Source organism: Hippocampus bargibanti, linkage group LG08 (genome assembly GCF_051943395.1).
Source record: "Hippocampus bargibanti isolate YZ-2025 linkage group LG08, ASM5194339v1, whole genome shotgun sequence".
Taxonomy (NCBI): domain Eukaryota; kingdom Metazoa; phylum Chordata; class Actinopteri; order Syngnathiformes; family Syngnathidae; genus Hippocampus; species Hippocampus bargibanti.
Window position 1 is genome coordinate 21357076 of NC_142741.1, and position 16568 is coordinate 21373643.

The window sequence follows — 16568 nt, forward strand, 5'->3', positions numbered from 1 at the left end:
TTAAGAGTTTATTTTAACTTCATTTCGGTCTCTTTTTATTGTTAATGTATTCATCTTTTGCAAAACCTATAAAGTTTGTATTATTACCGTCTTTTTTAAACATTGCCCCTGTCAAGAAAAAAAGAGGTCTAGAGTGCACCTTTCACTGACAATAGCCATCAAATCCCTTATGATTCTGATAACTCAGCGGAAACTAATTGGAACAAGAAAAGATTGTTATCGACGCTGGGCCTCCTCATTGTGATGAAGTCCACAGTTAACATCACCCCTAAATTATCGTGATTTTTCTCCTCTTAAGGATCCTGCACGCAATGAGGGGAGGATGGATTAATTTAAGGAGAGACTCAAGGGCATGCTAATGCCAGCTACATTCGCTTTATTCTCTCAGCATGCGCGCTCATGCCTCTCGAGCCTGCTATTACATTTATAAATCGCCTGGAGCCGGCGCCGCCCTCATCATGTCGTCTGAATATCATCAACTCTTGGAGCAGGTGGAAATGAACTCTTCTCAACGTGTGCTCTTTTCTTACTAACCGATGTTAATGAATGACAGTGCTTATTCAACAGAGCTGCAAGCGAAGGTGGTGGTGAATCATCAGCGATGCCTCATTGCAAGTGCAAACTATTCGGCACCACCTTAATTGAAGACTTTAGTATTATTTAAAGATAGAACTCGGAAGGGAGCAGGGGCGCTCTCACCTCATGGTAAATCGAAGGTTTGGATAAGGACGGGATGGTGAAGGAAAGCAGCTTGCTGTTGCCATCTTTGTCCACAATCTCCTAGTAAATGGAAAAGAAGACAGAGAGGCCACGTCATAAAAGCATTTCTTTGAAAAAGCTGGTCCTTAATGTTCAGTCACAGTAGTACGTCTTCACAACTTAATCAGCACGATACACTGCTGCAGGGCTGAAGTGAAGCTTCGTGCGACACCAAATCAGTGACTCACAAACATAAGTGAGTTACCACCAGGGCAAAATGTCTAACAAGCAAGTCAGGACAAAACATCAACAACATATACTGTACTGTATTACTATTAATTAATTGGATTGGATTGGATTGCCTTTATTAGTCTCGCAGTGGAGAAATTTACATTTCACAGCAGCAAAGTTATGAAAGAAATGAAAGTAGAAAAGCAAAACACAGGAGCTGTGTGTGTGATAGTATTCTTAACTCATTCACTTCCAGATGTGCAAAAAATGTGTCCACTCCAGTGGCAGGGTTTTTGTCATTTTCACTCAAATTCCAGGACCCACGTACTATTGAGTTTTAGGACTGCATCAACATCCAGTGCAGCGTAAGAAATACTAGACTCTCTTATTTCATCATAAAAAAAGTTAAGACCTAAATTATATGGGTCTGTAGTTATATGAGCTTAAAATGAGGGTGGCTGTCCAAAATACAATGCAATACACACATATTGGTTACAGCTGAAGCTGGAACAAATCACTAACATACGTCGGTGTAAGCTCTCAGTCGTCCAGGATATATATATATATATATATATATATATATATATATATATATAGTAAAGTCTAGTTATATCGATATCAGATATATCGATAGTCCCGGTTATATCGATACTATTTCTATGCACGCACGGAGAAAATTACATGCAAACAGGGTCGGATATATCGATAGTCCCGGTTATATCGATATTTTTTCGGACTCCCTTGAATATCGATATAACGAGACTTTACTGTATATATATATATATATATATATATATATATATATATATATATATATATATATATATATATATATATATATATATATATATATATATATATATATATATATATAGGGCCTAAACTACCAGTAAGACTTTAGTTTGCTGACGAAGTTTCTTGGATAAGAAGTGAAACGTCCGACACCTACAAAGAAGTACAGATGACGGCTGAAGAAACCTTTTCATCGAAAGCACTAACATGGAAAAAAGGGAAATGCTGCTTCTTTGTGGAAGGGACAAAACATTGCCAGAGGCCATGGCCAGCGCTTTATTGGCACACAAACAAGAAAAACCAAAACCCAAACAAATTCGGGAATGGCACTCATTGTAACACTTTTCAATTCCAGACTACATTTGCGAATGGCTGTGAATTAGTTAAGTTTCAAAACATCTGCAAATCATCATAAGTATGTTTACTTTATTGCAGAAGCATATCATTCCGATTAGAAACCGACCAGATAATATAATTGTCCAGTAATTCCCCAACCCACAATCACAATGATGATTGAGTGAATTCAGACATAAGAAGCGCAGCATGTTTTCAATTTTTCATCAAGCATAGACATGTGATATTTATCTTTTGCTTGTAAACCAGATGAAGAGGATTACAAGGGTTGTCTCTCAAGATTTATCAAAGCACTGTTTCTCGGGTCTCTCGGTGCGTGACGATGGAAAAGAACAATGTAATGCCAGCATCATTAGATCTGTGTTTTTAAAAGTGTGAAGAGGAATTTGGGGCAGGTGAATCCTTTGGAAGAAAAAAAAAACACATTTTAGCGATGATTAAGTGTAAAATGTATTCATGTTGCTTTTTATAAGAAAAGCAGATACGATTCTGGGGCAAGCAGAGAATCATCACAATCAATGTGTTAATGAGAAAAGTATTTCAAAGGATTTTAGGACTGCAGTAATCCCAAGAGTAAATCCACTTCCGATTCTGCAAATGAGTCATAATCTATATTTTAGTAGACTGTGATGTCAAACGGGTTAAAATGCATCATTCGCTCTTCTTGACACTGCTCGTCAAGCGTTGCCTTATTGGCTTGGGCTTGTGTGTGACACCACTAAGAAGCAAGCTGTTTATCACAGCCCATGCACGAGGCGGGAAGTATGTGCGTGCGGGGCAAACTGCATGTGTGTAGAATGAGAGGAATAAATTATGCATGAATATACTTTTAGCAGCACTGGCTGAAATGGAGTGCTATCCATTGACGTGCCTCTCTCTTCACACATTTTTAAGATGAGCTTTCCTGGTGATGCAATCTCACCGCGGTCCATTAGCTTTTGTTTTCCCTGTAGGTTGTCTTTCAGCTCATTGAAAAAGGGGCACCTGACTGAGAATGTAATGACTGATGATGCCACTTGGAATGTTCCCCATTAAATCACTATCCATTCAGCTTCTATCCATTATGTACAAAAACAATTGCTCTTGAGAGACATTCCACATTTGGGGTCAACTGTAAAAGCACAGAATAATGATTGCTCTTCAACAATGCAATTCAGGGTTGAGACATAGTTTTGTGTATCACCTGATCCAAATGCTACCACCAGCTGAGAACCTGGAGATCACGTGATACCTGAAAAGTGATGCTGGTGAGCAAGTGGCCTAGTTGAGACTGACCAGTGCAGCCATTGCCAATCTTGTGAAACAACAGGAGAGGAACGTTTATGTTTCCAATTTGTGAAATCTATACACCCATTATCTGATGTTTATCCTCGCAAGGCTTATAGGCGTTCTGGAGCCTATTCCAGCTGTCTTCAGGCAGCAAGCTGGGTAGAGCCAGCGTGCTAACGATTCGACCACCATGCTGCACTAAATTGTGAAATTCTCTGTTTCATATTTTTTTTTCTGTATGGCTTTTTCCTTCATTTTCATTGTTCCAAATAACAGATGTAAATTCTCTGTTGATCAAATCAGAAGGCTGTAGTTTGTCCAGCATCAAATTACATTCAAGAACCCATACCATAACACTGTGATTGGAATTGTAGGATGGATCAACATAAACAGTGCAAAATAACATACTGAAGAATGTAAACAAAGCTACGGAGCTTTGGAATTCACATATGTTATAGAAGATAGAAGAAAAGTGACACCCACCAGGTTGTAGATGCCTAGGAGGAGAGCCTCAATGCAGCCATTGCTTTGACGATCTCTGCTGGCTGTAACTCGAAGATAGACCCACACCAGCTCGGGCAAAAACTGCAGCGTGAAACGCCGCAGGCGTTCCTCGGAGCTGCGGTACAGCTCGAACAGCTGGTGGCAGACGGGCTCCAACAGCTGGATAGATCAAAAGGGACATGCGTAAGACCATATGAATCGGTGTTTACGGTGAGCACACACCAGTCATTTTCTTTTCCCGTTTGAGCATAAGAGCCTAAAATGGATGCGCACACTTCACATAAACGAACGAGGCTTTGGGCCAAAATCTAGTCCATAACGGGAGGTAGGGAAGAGAAAGGGAGTAAAATAACATGAAAGCAGGATGCTCTTAAAAGAGGCAGCAATTGTGCTGCTCTTTTGACCTTTTAGTTGTGATTAACTCGAGAGTCGAAAAAGCACTCTTATGAACAGGTGCATAACAACTTCAGCCCAACAAATCATTGCTACCTATGCATTTCTTATAGATACATGCATGAGCACGTCTTCTCTCTGCCGGATCACTAATGGGATTGCACGGGCAGAGATGAGATTTGGAATTAATTTCAGTCTGCGGTTGGTTGATATCAAATTTGATGATGAAGGACCAGCGAGAAAATGACTGCCAAGTTAATTGGATTCTCCCACTGAATCACAAATGTAAAATTAGAGTTCCATATCACCGAGTGCCTCTGGCCATTCATGAAAGAATGTCTTTGGGTCACAGAAGAAAATACAGAAGGCAAATTTGCTGGTACAGAAAGCAGAGAATATTGTACTGTTTTTATTTATTGCAGAGTCAAATGCCTGTGATAGAAACTAGATGTTCACCCAAAAATAATGTGATCGCAAATAGAAAAAAAAAATGTGCAGGCAAACCAAGAATCGGTATTTATGTAGAAAAGCTGTATCTTCCCCTCTGCCCTCAATACAACACTGTGTCACCAACTTGAAAATAAATGATAATATTACCATAACCAAGTAATCTGGAAGCCAAATACAACTTCCTCTCGATACTCATCAACATATCCACCATGCGAAATCTTGGGCAGTGAACACACATTTGAACTTCTTTTTGCACTTGTATGCCAATTAAGCATGTTACAATGGTCCTTAAAACTTTGTCAGTGCAGTTAACACAAATTACATAATGGTCGCCAACTCTGCAAAAAAATGTTTTCAGTATGTATTCCTGATGGGAATTACTGCTACAAAATATCACAACATTGAAAGGAAACTCTTTTTCACTTCACTTTTGATCCATTTGGTATTGTGTATTGAATGTCACCTCATTGCCGGGATCCTGTATGACTCTGTACAGGGCTGGTACCAAAGATTTCTTCAAATGAAGGCTGCCGGCATAATTTGAGAGATGGGTTTCTGGTAAGGACTGGATACAAATAGAGAACACAGTGTCCATTTGGTTGACGTATCCAGTACTTGGGTCCATCTATTCATGATCCGAACCACCTACCCTCACACAACACGGTCATTTCTTAAAATACCAGCTAGCGTTATTTCATACACAAAAATACCACAGAATGTCATCAATGACAAACATCTAAAGCAGCATTTAGTCAGTGAAAATCCTCTGTCTCAATAAAGAAGCGTTTTAGTCTATGAAGTCAAATCAGTTTATCATTTCAGATTCTTTTCGCCCTTTGAGACAAGGCTAAAATGACAGATATGTCAAAAATAGTCTGGGAAGTGTGAAGAAATTGGGGACAGAGTAGGTAAAATGGATCCACTCGCAAAAAGGAGTTTTTGATATCAAATTAGAAGAGGCAGATAGGACGTCAGATCAGCCTTTTGCATTATCAAAGAACAAGGGGCTGCTCCTCACCACTCACACAATGAGTCATTCCTTCTATTTAGAATTTATTAGCATTTTCTTGCTGCTGTAATTGGTGCCACAATAGCTCATTCTTTCATTATTCGGCATGCTGTGATTTAAACCGTACGTGAATGTATTCACTTTTGTACATGTTCATGACTTTCTGGGCCCAAAATAATCGTGAAAAAACTTGAAATCAATCTCTTTTGCTTAGGGCACATATAATGTGTGAGTGCCTTTGTGTGTGCATGTGGGCATATGTACGAAAAACATTGTATTACCCTAGCAAAGAGCAGTTTTATAAATGATACAAAAAAAAGAAATCCAGGGATATCAAAGGTAACATATCAATTACCAGGTGTCGTTACCTTGAATTCTGAGAGCCATTTTTCAACAACTCCGCGCTCTGAACCCAGCATCTTCCTCAGAGACACACCTCAGCTGCCTGGTGCAAACAGAGTAACACGTAGTCATAAAATAATGTCTGTTTAACAGTGTCAAAACGGGAGGAAAGTTTAAAAAAAGAGTCAAGGTAAAATCACCAAAAGACACTCAGTGTGTCCAATAGTGTCCAATACAAGTCAAAACGTTGTTGGCCATATGTAAATTCAAATTATGTCAATTTCTGGATCCAACTTTTCAAAACTTTCTTGTCCCCTCATATTTAATTTCTTATGACACATCACAAGAAAAGAGAAGAGGAGAGAGTGACTCATTGCGTAGCGCTGACCACATGGTTACGTTATGAGCCACTATGATGACCTCACCTGTCACCACGCATCAACGGATAACAACCATCACCAGAGCATCCATATGGGCCGTCCTCTGGTAATCAACCATAAGGTAGCCAGTCTTTGGCTTTCCAACTTTCATTAACGTACCATGACATGCAAATCAAACATGCACGCACAACTTTAACTCTTGATATTTACATGATCAAGATGCATTAAGCAAATCGGCTGTTTTGCCTAAGTAGCATCCGTGAGTGCCTATTTGGGTGGCATTTATTAGTATAAAATGTCACGCGAAGTTTTTTTGTATTCTGGAGTGTTAAATGCTGTTACTACGATACACATCAAGTTACAGTGGAAGTTGAAAGAAAACTGGAGGAAATATTGATCAAATGCAGAGAAACGGCAAGAATCCTGGCAGGATGGAAAGATGCATATTTGATTTATCGGATGGTGCATATTGCAGTCAGGAAATGAAAAATGGACACAAGAAACACAAGAATGCAAAGCTAGCAAAATGGGGACGATAGCCTTTCTGAAAAAATGCTGGCAAAATGTAAGATCATATTTAATAATATGAAGAGACTTGTTAAAAACATCAAAGGGGCAACACGAGTAGCACAATATACACATTGCAGAAATCTGGACGAACCAACCTTCCAATCACAGTGAGCGACGGTCCAATTACCGGAGGGGTCAATGAGTATTCTGTAACGTGGATTTACTTAAAAGGAATTTCCATTTCTTAGCTGATCTGCTCAGAAAACGGTCATGGCTAACAATTCGTTAACAGTATCCAGTCCACGATTACGAATCACAAATCCTTACGTGTGTAATCAACTTTGAGTTTGGCAAATCCGGAATCTCAATAGCAGTCAAGATGCTTGGAATAAGTACCTGTGTATCCCTTTTAAGAATCTACACTTTTTCATCTGAAAGATTATTCACAAGATGAGTTAGGCACATACTAGGGGTTTTTGTTTTCTTACCTCAGTGAGCGACAACTCAGATCTCCATCGGCAAAGTCAAAGGGTTTTCGGCTCGGTCACACATCTTTGAGGGTCACCTAAGACAAGAGCAGACATAACCGTCAACCAACATAAATATTGGTATTAATGTGAAAACCTAAATCATTGATTTGTTGACGTGACTATCAAAAAGTAATCTGATGTTGTTTAACTTCCATGTTTTATAAAAAACAATTTATCATGGGAACAATGTGATTTATGCTTGACAATATCATGGAAATGAATAGCCTAAATTGAAACAAGTGCAGTGAGGCAGCAAACGACTATGACATGTTTTATTTTAACTGGTGACTACTACTATTACTGTGACTAGAACTAATTTTGGTGCCTCAAGGTGAGGCCATGCACACAGACTAAAGTAAACAGATCTAGCACTATAACTCTTCTACTCATGGTTAGACAAGTTCAGCCAAAAACTGTGGATGCTAAAAATAACTGAACTGTAAATGGCACAAACATATTGATTTTAGGGTCAAAACAATTAAATAAATAATTTGCATTGTCAAGTACTTTTTGGGGGGATGACACGTGAGAAGCTGCGGGGGGAAAAATTATAATCAAGACCCCGCAAGCGAAGAGAAGAGGTCGCTTATCACTGAGATCCAAACAATTTCAATCACTCCAGCTGATTAAGTACTTTGGAAGCAGCCTTGCATTCATCAGGACTCTCACATCGAAACTCATGTACGCATCGCAGAGGAAGGACTCAAGTCACGTCTGCCTAGAGTGAATCACAACTTGTCAAGTGAAAGCAGAGTGAATCACATCTTGTCAAGGGAAATTTCGCCATTCCGTCATCACAAAACACACATTTGGCTTCAATGTGCACATGCTCAGTGGGCAATAAGGCTTAAATTGAAAGCGTTTATAAATGAAAAGTATTATTATTATTATTAGAAAAACAGTTGCATGTGATATTAGCATATCAACCAGTCTCTTCACCTATTGGTCTGTCTAACAAAAAGGATCAGACAGCAAGGGCTCAAAGTTGAGGTAAATGAATGGGAGAGTAATTATTTGAAACACATGAGATTACAAGTCATTTTGGAGGTGCCTCGAGTTGTAGATAGGTTCACTCAACTCCAATTTAACAGTTTTAACTCATCTTGAAGGTGTGAATAAATTATTCAAAAAGGGCTCTCTGTGGAAAGAATATTTCCTTTTCTGTTGCGTTCACAACAGCATACCTTTCATCCATCTTGGGAAGCCATGATCCAAATACCGTACTTACCTTGCCAAATAGCTGTCACCGTTAAAATATTTAGACAATATGTCACACGTTTAATAGGGTCCAACAAATGACAATAAACAAACTTCCTTATATGAGCCACTCACGGAATATACACGACTGGCTCATTGTCTCCAGTAGTGTTTACAAAGGGCTAGCGAAGCACCAACCCATCCTGTTGACTTCACTTCAAACGATTATTACAATACGACTTGGAAAAAAACCTGCAACACTGCTAAATAGTGCCCATGGTTGGAACAAGGCCAACTCTTGGACTTCAAACCCAACATGTATACTTTGCTAGTTGATTTGTGGTCTGGCTAGGCCCGAGAGGAAAGCTTTTCATCGAAAAACAACTGCCTTGAATATTTATGGGATTTGAATCCACTATTGTAATAGTCTTACTTCAGAGTGGTAAATAAACAAACAATTTCAACACTAAAAAACCTAACAATAGAACACCCAAATACCTGACTGAGTTATTGCCTAAGTAAGATTTATTTAACTATACATTTCAAGTGACCCATTTCAAGCACGTTCTTGTTGGTAAGAGCAAGGAGACGGACTTCATTCAGTGGAGAGTGAGGGCAGCGATGAAATGGAGCGCTGCCGCAAAGTGGTGACTGTGGACTATAATACTGCTGGGGCAATAGCTGAAGTAAACCAATAGGACTCCGCTAATGTGCGTTAATTATTGCTTTGCGTTGTATTTTTGGCCTAGCATCCTCAAAGGTTAGCTGTTCGACAAATAATCAACCAGCAGCGCTTTATGGCACTTCGGCTTAGCACGTTTAGGACCCTTGCTGAACAGGTTCTAGAAAATGCACCTGGAAGTATCATCTTTTGACAAATGCAAAAGTATGAAACTACAGCTCAGTCAAGCTGACAAAGTATCACACAGTAAAAAAGCAGTAAGCAATTTTAAAAATGAATTATGTGGATAAAAAAATACAATGGAGTCAAAATCAACAAAAACATGAAATATAAATCTAAAATACCGGTAAATAGAATTCCTCATAGCTTCCTAGCCGGCACAGATAAGCTGTGCCTCTGGAATCGAACAATAGCCTTTACTCATTCCATACTTGGTAACTCATTACACTAAGGTGTTAAAAATCATGATAAACCAAGTCTTTGAGACAATCTCACCAACAGCTGCAGTTAGGCAGGAGACAGATGTTAAATATTTACATGGATGTTTTTTTACCACAAATGATCCCCACAGCAAAACAACCCCTTCTGCTGAGTCCTTCCAGGACAGTTTGCTTTTAAATATCCATGCATCGCTTCAAACTATTGTCACGATGCGGCAATAAAATCCTGTATTCTTCTCAAGGTGTACTTTTTACACATACCAATGTCATAGACTGAATTTTGGTCAAGATCTTGGTCATCCCATAGTTCCTCAAATAACAGACTTGACTTAAATAGTTGTCGTCGTCCAAATATACAAGTAAAGCCTTTGCATCAATGAATGTGCCACCTAGACATTTTCTTCAATACTTGGTTGTGGTTGTAATTATTATAACTATGACTCATACCATTGATGTATTGCAGTAGATAACATCATCACAGAGAAGGCAGAGCAGTTATGACATCTGAAAAGACGTTCCTGGCCACTTTGACGTTGACTTATTATGACAGGATCAAATTAAAAAAAGAAAATAAAGAGCAATCAAAAAAAAGCAAGGATGTTGGTGATAAGGTAAAACAACTGCTTTGAACATATGCCCCCCATTTGGGGTCTGGAAGAATGATACACAAAGAACACCCACACAAGAACAGGAAATTGATACAAACACCACACGGCCTACCCTCAGACAAAAACTGAAATCTCTGCAAACTGTACACGGGACGTTATCCAATGTAAGACCATGATTTTGCAATGTATTTTATTTTGAGTTACTCTAAACATGAAGGCTGAACCTTGAAGAGAAAAAAAGGCTTATAATATGTGCATTTGGTCGAATCAAATACAGCCACCACAATATACAAGCTAAGTACAGTACTTTAATAAATTGAACTGCAAAGAAAGCATTTCCCCTCAAGACTATGCTAGAAAGCCAAATGAGTGGTGCCAAGTTTGAACAGACCCCCACCCCTCCCAGATATCTTTGCTCACTCAATGAGTTATTGAGCATGAACAAGTTCTGTGCTGGTTTGTGCCACTTCAGACTGCCTTTTTTCTTCAAGCAAATATCCAACCAAATTTGATCTTTACTTTGAAGCTAGAATATTGCAAAAAAACCTGCCAAAGTATTCCCGTAACTCAGGGGAAACCGAGAAACTTGGTCCAAGCATGTTTGCGGGAGGTCTTTGAGGAACACCCACACGCTAACAGTTCATCCAAACACTTTCCCTTGGAAGGAGGATTAACTGCTAATACCCAACCACGATGAAACTGGCGGCTGTACTCACCGCCCCGTCGGGCTGTCCTGATCATTTTGAGAACTAAACGCTTAGCGGTGGAACGGGCTGTCATCTCAGGGATAAAAAGACCTTCATCTGTGGAAGGATTCTTCCTTATTTTGAAAGAAACCAGTGAACCTAGGGAGGAAGACTGGTAGCGTCTAAACTACATGCCACTGAAGTTTGGGGAAGCAAAGGTCACCGTCAGACAGAAAAGCAGAGTCAATATGTTCCTGGGCTAATCAATGATTCTCCCTCTAGGACAGAAAAAACAACATATTTGGAAAAGGAAAATATATCCAGATGCTTGTGAATGAATGGCTAAAACACAAAAGAGCGATGATGATGAGCGATACAGATGGAGGGATGAATCGTCTACGATCTCAGCATCATCCTTCCCTCGTTGCTCATAGGCCAGGTGAGGGGAACTGAGGCGTACGCACATCCAGAGCTAAAATTAGCAACTGCAGCTGCAGGGCCAGACGTGTTGGGATGGGCCGTGTTGCAACAAACAATCGCTCACTGGTATACACGCGGTACACTCAGTGTTGCAGCATTTAGTCAGGGTGAGCCACAACAAACATGCACAGAGGGCGCGGGTGAACACCAGGAGTGCCAAGCCTCATCGTGAGACTTAAACTGAAAACTTGAAAGGGAACATGATGCGCATATGCACGCACGGTGGGCAAATATGTTTGTGTGGATTACCTCAGAGAGAAGTGGAGGAGGTATTGTTTTGATTGCTGGGCATTGGATTGTTCTGCAAAAATGTATTCTCATATACAGTGAGACCTCAACTTACAAACACCTTATCTTACAAACTTTTCGTCTTATAAACGTCAAATTTATGAAAATTAAACCTTATAATAAGCACTATTTTCATAATACACACCCACCACGGCTGGCGGAGTGATCTTCGGCGGAAGCACATGACCGAACACCGCTCCAGCCGGCGCTACTTTCCACACCCCCTCTCATCGAATGCACATGTCGATCGCCTCCTTGGAGCTTTTTGCTGATAATTTTACAATGATGGGACCGAAAAAAAAACACCACAGGCTCGTGTTCAGCCCAAGAAGACACAAACTAAAATCACCGTCGCTGAGAAGAAGGAACGAGGTGTGCGTTTGTGTGATTTAGTGGCCAAGTACGGCTATGCTAAGTCAACCATTGCTACCATTCTCCGGAACAGAGAAGCCATCAAAGGTGCGTCTGTTGCAAAAGGTTTTTCCGTGCTCTCAAAGCGACAGTCTCGGGCAATCGAAGAAGTTGAAAAACTTCTGTTGATTTGGATTAACGAAAAGCAGCTATCCGGCGACAGCGTGAGTAAAGCTATTTTATGCGAGAAAGCATGGCTAATTCACGCCAATATTGCCATGCGACAACCTGGAGGTTCGGCACTTATTGAGGATTTTAAAGCCGGTAACGGATGGTTCGAGAACATCTGAGGGCGAGGAGGAGGAGATGGCTGCAGCATCAAGTGAGCTCATAAAGGCAATGTTGGCAAAGTGGAATGATGTGCAGTTCCATCCAGAAAAGACTGTGGCTATGACAATCATCAACATGATGAACAATAATGCGATGCCTCAGCTTCATAAGACCTTACAAGTCAGAAAGCAACAGGTGTCAATTAAGAGGTTTTTAATCAGCAAAAATGATGAGGAGTCTCCAAAGAAAAAAGAAGAGAAGCCACACCAGAGGTTAAGTTACCAACAGCCCTTATGGAATGTGATTCTCCTTCCATAAGCAATCAACGACCATCAAAAAGGTAAATAAAACGTTATTTTACAGCACAGTTTATTTCTTTAATTACAGTCCTCATGTAATGTGCCTCTCTTTCCAAACAGCAATTCCCTTTGACCTTCGACCTCCAACACCATTCCATCAAGCCATCAATGACCATCACAAATGTAAATACAGTGACTTTATGATACAATGCAGTGCATTTCTTTCATTACAATACAATAGCACATTTATTATACATAGAATAAGCTATGTTGTGTGTAGTTTTAAGATTTATTTAGTTGAAAAGTATATTTTATGGAAACCCGGGAACGGATTATTCCCATTTTAATGGTTTCCTATGGGAAATTTTCTTTGGAGATACACACTTTTCGCCTTACACACTCTGTCTGGGAACCAATTAAGTTCGTAAGTTGAGGTCTCACTGTAACTCTGTGGTGAGACGGAATATGTGCTCAGATTTGTTTTATAAGGATTTGCATAAAAGTCTCCAAAAAGGAGGGATAACGCAAGTCAATGAATCAACCGATTGTTCTGTATTATTTCCATTGTCCTAATTTTTATGACTGTACTTAGGTCAAGAGGAAAAATGGCATGCACTATTGCACAAAATCAGCTGTGATGTTGTTAGCTCAGCCTCAGCTAAATTGCTGTTTGGAGTGGCAGTACACTTGCGTGGGGGGAAAACGTTCCATCAGACGACATTGCACCAACACAGAAGTGGTGAAATTTGGCGGCATTGAAAAGTGATGATTTTTCAATCCAACAAATCGGTTGTGCAGTATTTCTGAATGTCTGCGCTTTCCGACTGCAGTTCAAGAGATCAATTGAAATTGCAACAAAGAAAATAAATAGTTGATGGATTGGCATAAAACATCTACCAGCATGAATGAATTTCATCTGAAAAATACAATTTTCCCTTCCACCGATTGAGGAAATCGAATAAAACGCTTGTGTTTGTACACAGACAGGACACAAACTAGAGATTACGGTAAATGACAAAAAAAAGCATTGGGGGATCTTTTGCTGCCAGGTAGGAGAGCTATGACCTTGAGCATACCAACCACAAAGCACACCAGAGGTTTTAAAATCACTGAAGGAATCGCTGAGCAACAGGAGAGTACAAAAGCAGTGGGCGTATTAATATGCAGTCTGCTTTTGCATTCAAACGATGGTGATGAGACATATTTGGACTCCATAAAGTGCACCGGGGCTGATGTAAATACTTGCGTAACAATGACAAAATGTCTAAAAGCAACTAATTGTCAGCAAACTTATATTAACAAAAGCAGACCCGATTTTATAATACTTTTTTAACGTGCTGCCATGCTGTCCAGTGTTCTGTCCTACGCTTTCCTTCCACATATTTCCAATTAGCATCTTAGCATCAAAAAGCTGGCGCGAATTCAAAGGCTTCATTGATCACCCGGGATTTGGCTCCCTCATAGGGAGTTGTGACCAGCACAGAGAGCTGAAGCAACGAGCGTGAGGCAGGGGAGGATGATGCCTGATGAAGTTACCTAACACTGACCACCCCAGCACATGAAAACTGGTTGCCAAGAGCACTTTGTAGGACGTGTGGCATCAAATATCCCTGCGCCTCAAATGATCAATTGTGGGTGTGTTTTACTCCTCCATTGTGTTTTTTTGGCAACACTTGGATAGAAAAAGTAGCTTTAAGAGAAAGACAGTGCGGGAAAACAAGACTATGCCTCCAGGAAGTTAGAGCTTTTATTGTTACAGATTTTACAAATAGAGATAATCATTTAACAGGGAACACTCATGTGGCCACAAGGGGGCACAAGCTAGTGTCTTATTGTGCCGGTCCCAAGCCCGGATAAATACAGAGGGTTGTGTCAGGGAGGGCATCCGATGTAATTTTTTTGGCCAAAACAAATATGCGAATCAAACCTCTGAATCCCATACCGGATCGGTCGAGGCCCGGGTTAACAATGGCCGCCATTGGTACTGTTGACCTTCACTTCAGGGTGCCGGTGGAAAATGGACTACTGTTGGTTGAAGAAGAGGAGGGAGGTGTGCCCAGAGGAAAAGAGAGAAATGGAAGGCCAAGAGTATAGAACTAAGAGTAGGAACTTTGAATGTAGGAACAATGACAGGTAAAGGTAGAGGTAGAGAGCTGGTTGTCATAATGCAGAGAAGGAAGGTAGACATACTTTGTGTCCAGGAGACCCGGTGGAAAGGGAGCAAGGTTATAAGCTTAGGGTCAGGGTTTAAGTTGTTCTATCATGGTGAAGACAGAAAAAGAAACAGAGTTGGAGTTATCTTAAAAGAGGAGTTTGCTAGGAATGTCTTAGAAGTAAAAATATTATCAGATAGAATGATGAGTCTGAAGCGAGAAATTGAAGGTGTGATGTTAAATGTTGTTTGTGGTTATGCCCCACAAGTCGGATGTGAGCTGGCGGCGAAAGAAAAATTTTGGTTGGACTTTGATGAAGTCATACAGAATATCCCGAGAAGTGTTCGATGGAGGACACTGATTCGCTGTGGCGACCCCTGAAGGGAAAAGCCGAAAGGAAAATAAGACGCATCCATTCATTAAAAAAAAAAAAAACAGCTGAATTCTAACTTTTTTGCACCGAGGACAGGTTTCAAGTTATAGCTCGTTTTGGCAAATAAAATAAAAACCGGTAAAACCAAGTGATGAAATGCGCAACTCAAAAAAAAAAACTGATGGTAGCTGTGGTAATTATCATGTTGCTCCGAGCCACACTGAAATATATTTTTTGTTTTTTTCCTTCAAAAAACACCTGGATGACTTTGAGTCCATGCGCTGAAGCAGTTCCAATTGCGTTATTGCCTCATTTGCGAGCCTGTCGTGGCATATTATGCAGAAAGGGTTTGGTGCATGCAGGTCAACTGGCAACAAATGTGTACTTTAAGTTAGGCTGCTGATTTTGTCGTTTAAATACGGCTTTATTTTTTGAAGTTGCAGGATCTTCTTCTGTCTCATTATTTGTTATTTTTCCCTTTTTTAAGATGCTTGTGTTATTTTTTATTTATTTACAGCGATACATCGGCTTATGAATGCTTTAGCTAACGAACTTCGCCTTACGAACATTAAATTCGCGAGAATATAATCTTGGCATACGAAATAGTTTTCGCCTAGTTTGCCTTAATGGCTGGCGGACTATTTTTCGGCGGATGAACACCAAACCACACGGTCGAATAGGGCCACAGTGGCTGGCGGACTACTTTTCCACACCTACTTTGTTTTAGTGCACTCAGTGCAGATGTGGTTTGTTAGCGAGTGCAGTACTTTTTCTTTTTGGGGACCGAAAAAGACCCCACCACAGGCTACTGTTAAGCTGAAGAGGACACAAAAGAAAATTATGGTTGAGCAGAAGACGGAGAGGATCGAAAAACACGAACTAAGTGTCCCAGTACCAGTATGCTTGCTAAGTTGACCATTGCTACGTGTGGCTAAGGGTGTTTCTGTGTTGTCTAATCAACGTCTCAGGCAATAGAAGAGGTTTAAAAACTTCTGTTGATTTGGATTAAGGAAAGCAGAGGACAGTGTGTGAGGTTATTATCGCAGAGAAAGCATGGCAACTTCACTCGGATATCATCAAGAGGCAACTATATCAATGACCATAACAAAGGTATATAAAATGAGGTTATTATACAGTAGTTTATTTCTTTGATTACAATACAATAGCATATTTATTATACATAAAATAAGGTATATTTTGTGTATTTTTAAGGCTTAT

At 40.0% G+C, this 16568-nt stretch overlaps 1 protein-coding gene across 3 annotated transcripts in view; it reads right to left on the reverse strand.

Annotated features, from left to right (window-relative positions):
* LOC148894783 (hyccin 2-like) overlaps window positions 1-16568 on the reverse strand; it is a 34976-nt gene that overhangs the window by 13398 nt on the left and 5010 nt on the right. For all 3 annotated transcript variants that reach the window (XM_089002977.1, XM_089002978.1, XM_089002979.1), the window contains exons 2-6: window positions 7422-7498; window positions 6070-6146; window positions 5156-5257; window positions 3829-4008; window positions 700-780 (exon numbers count right to left, since the gene is read on the reverse strand). In XM_089002977.1, coding sequence (XP_088859103.1) covers window positions 700-780; window positions 3829-4008; window positions 5156-5257; window positions 6070-6120 — 414 coding nt within the window. In that variant the 5' untranslated portion in view covers window positions 6121-6146; window positions 7422-7498. The remainder of the gene's footprint in view (window positions 1-699; window positions 781-3828; window positions 4009-5155; window positions 5258-6069; window positions 6147-7421; window positions 7499-16568) is intronic.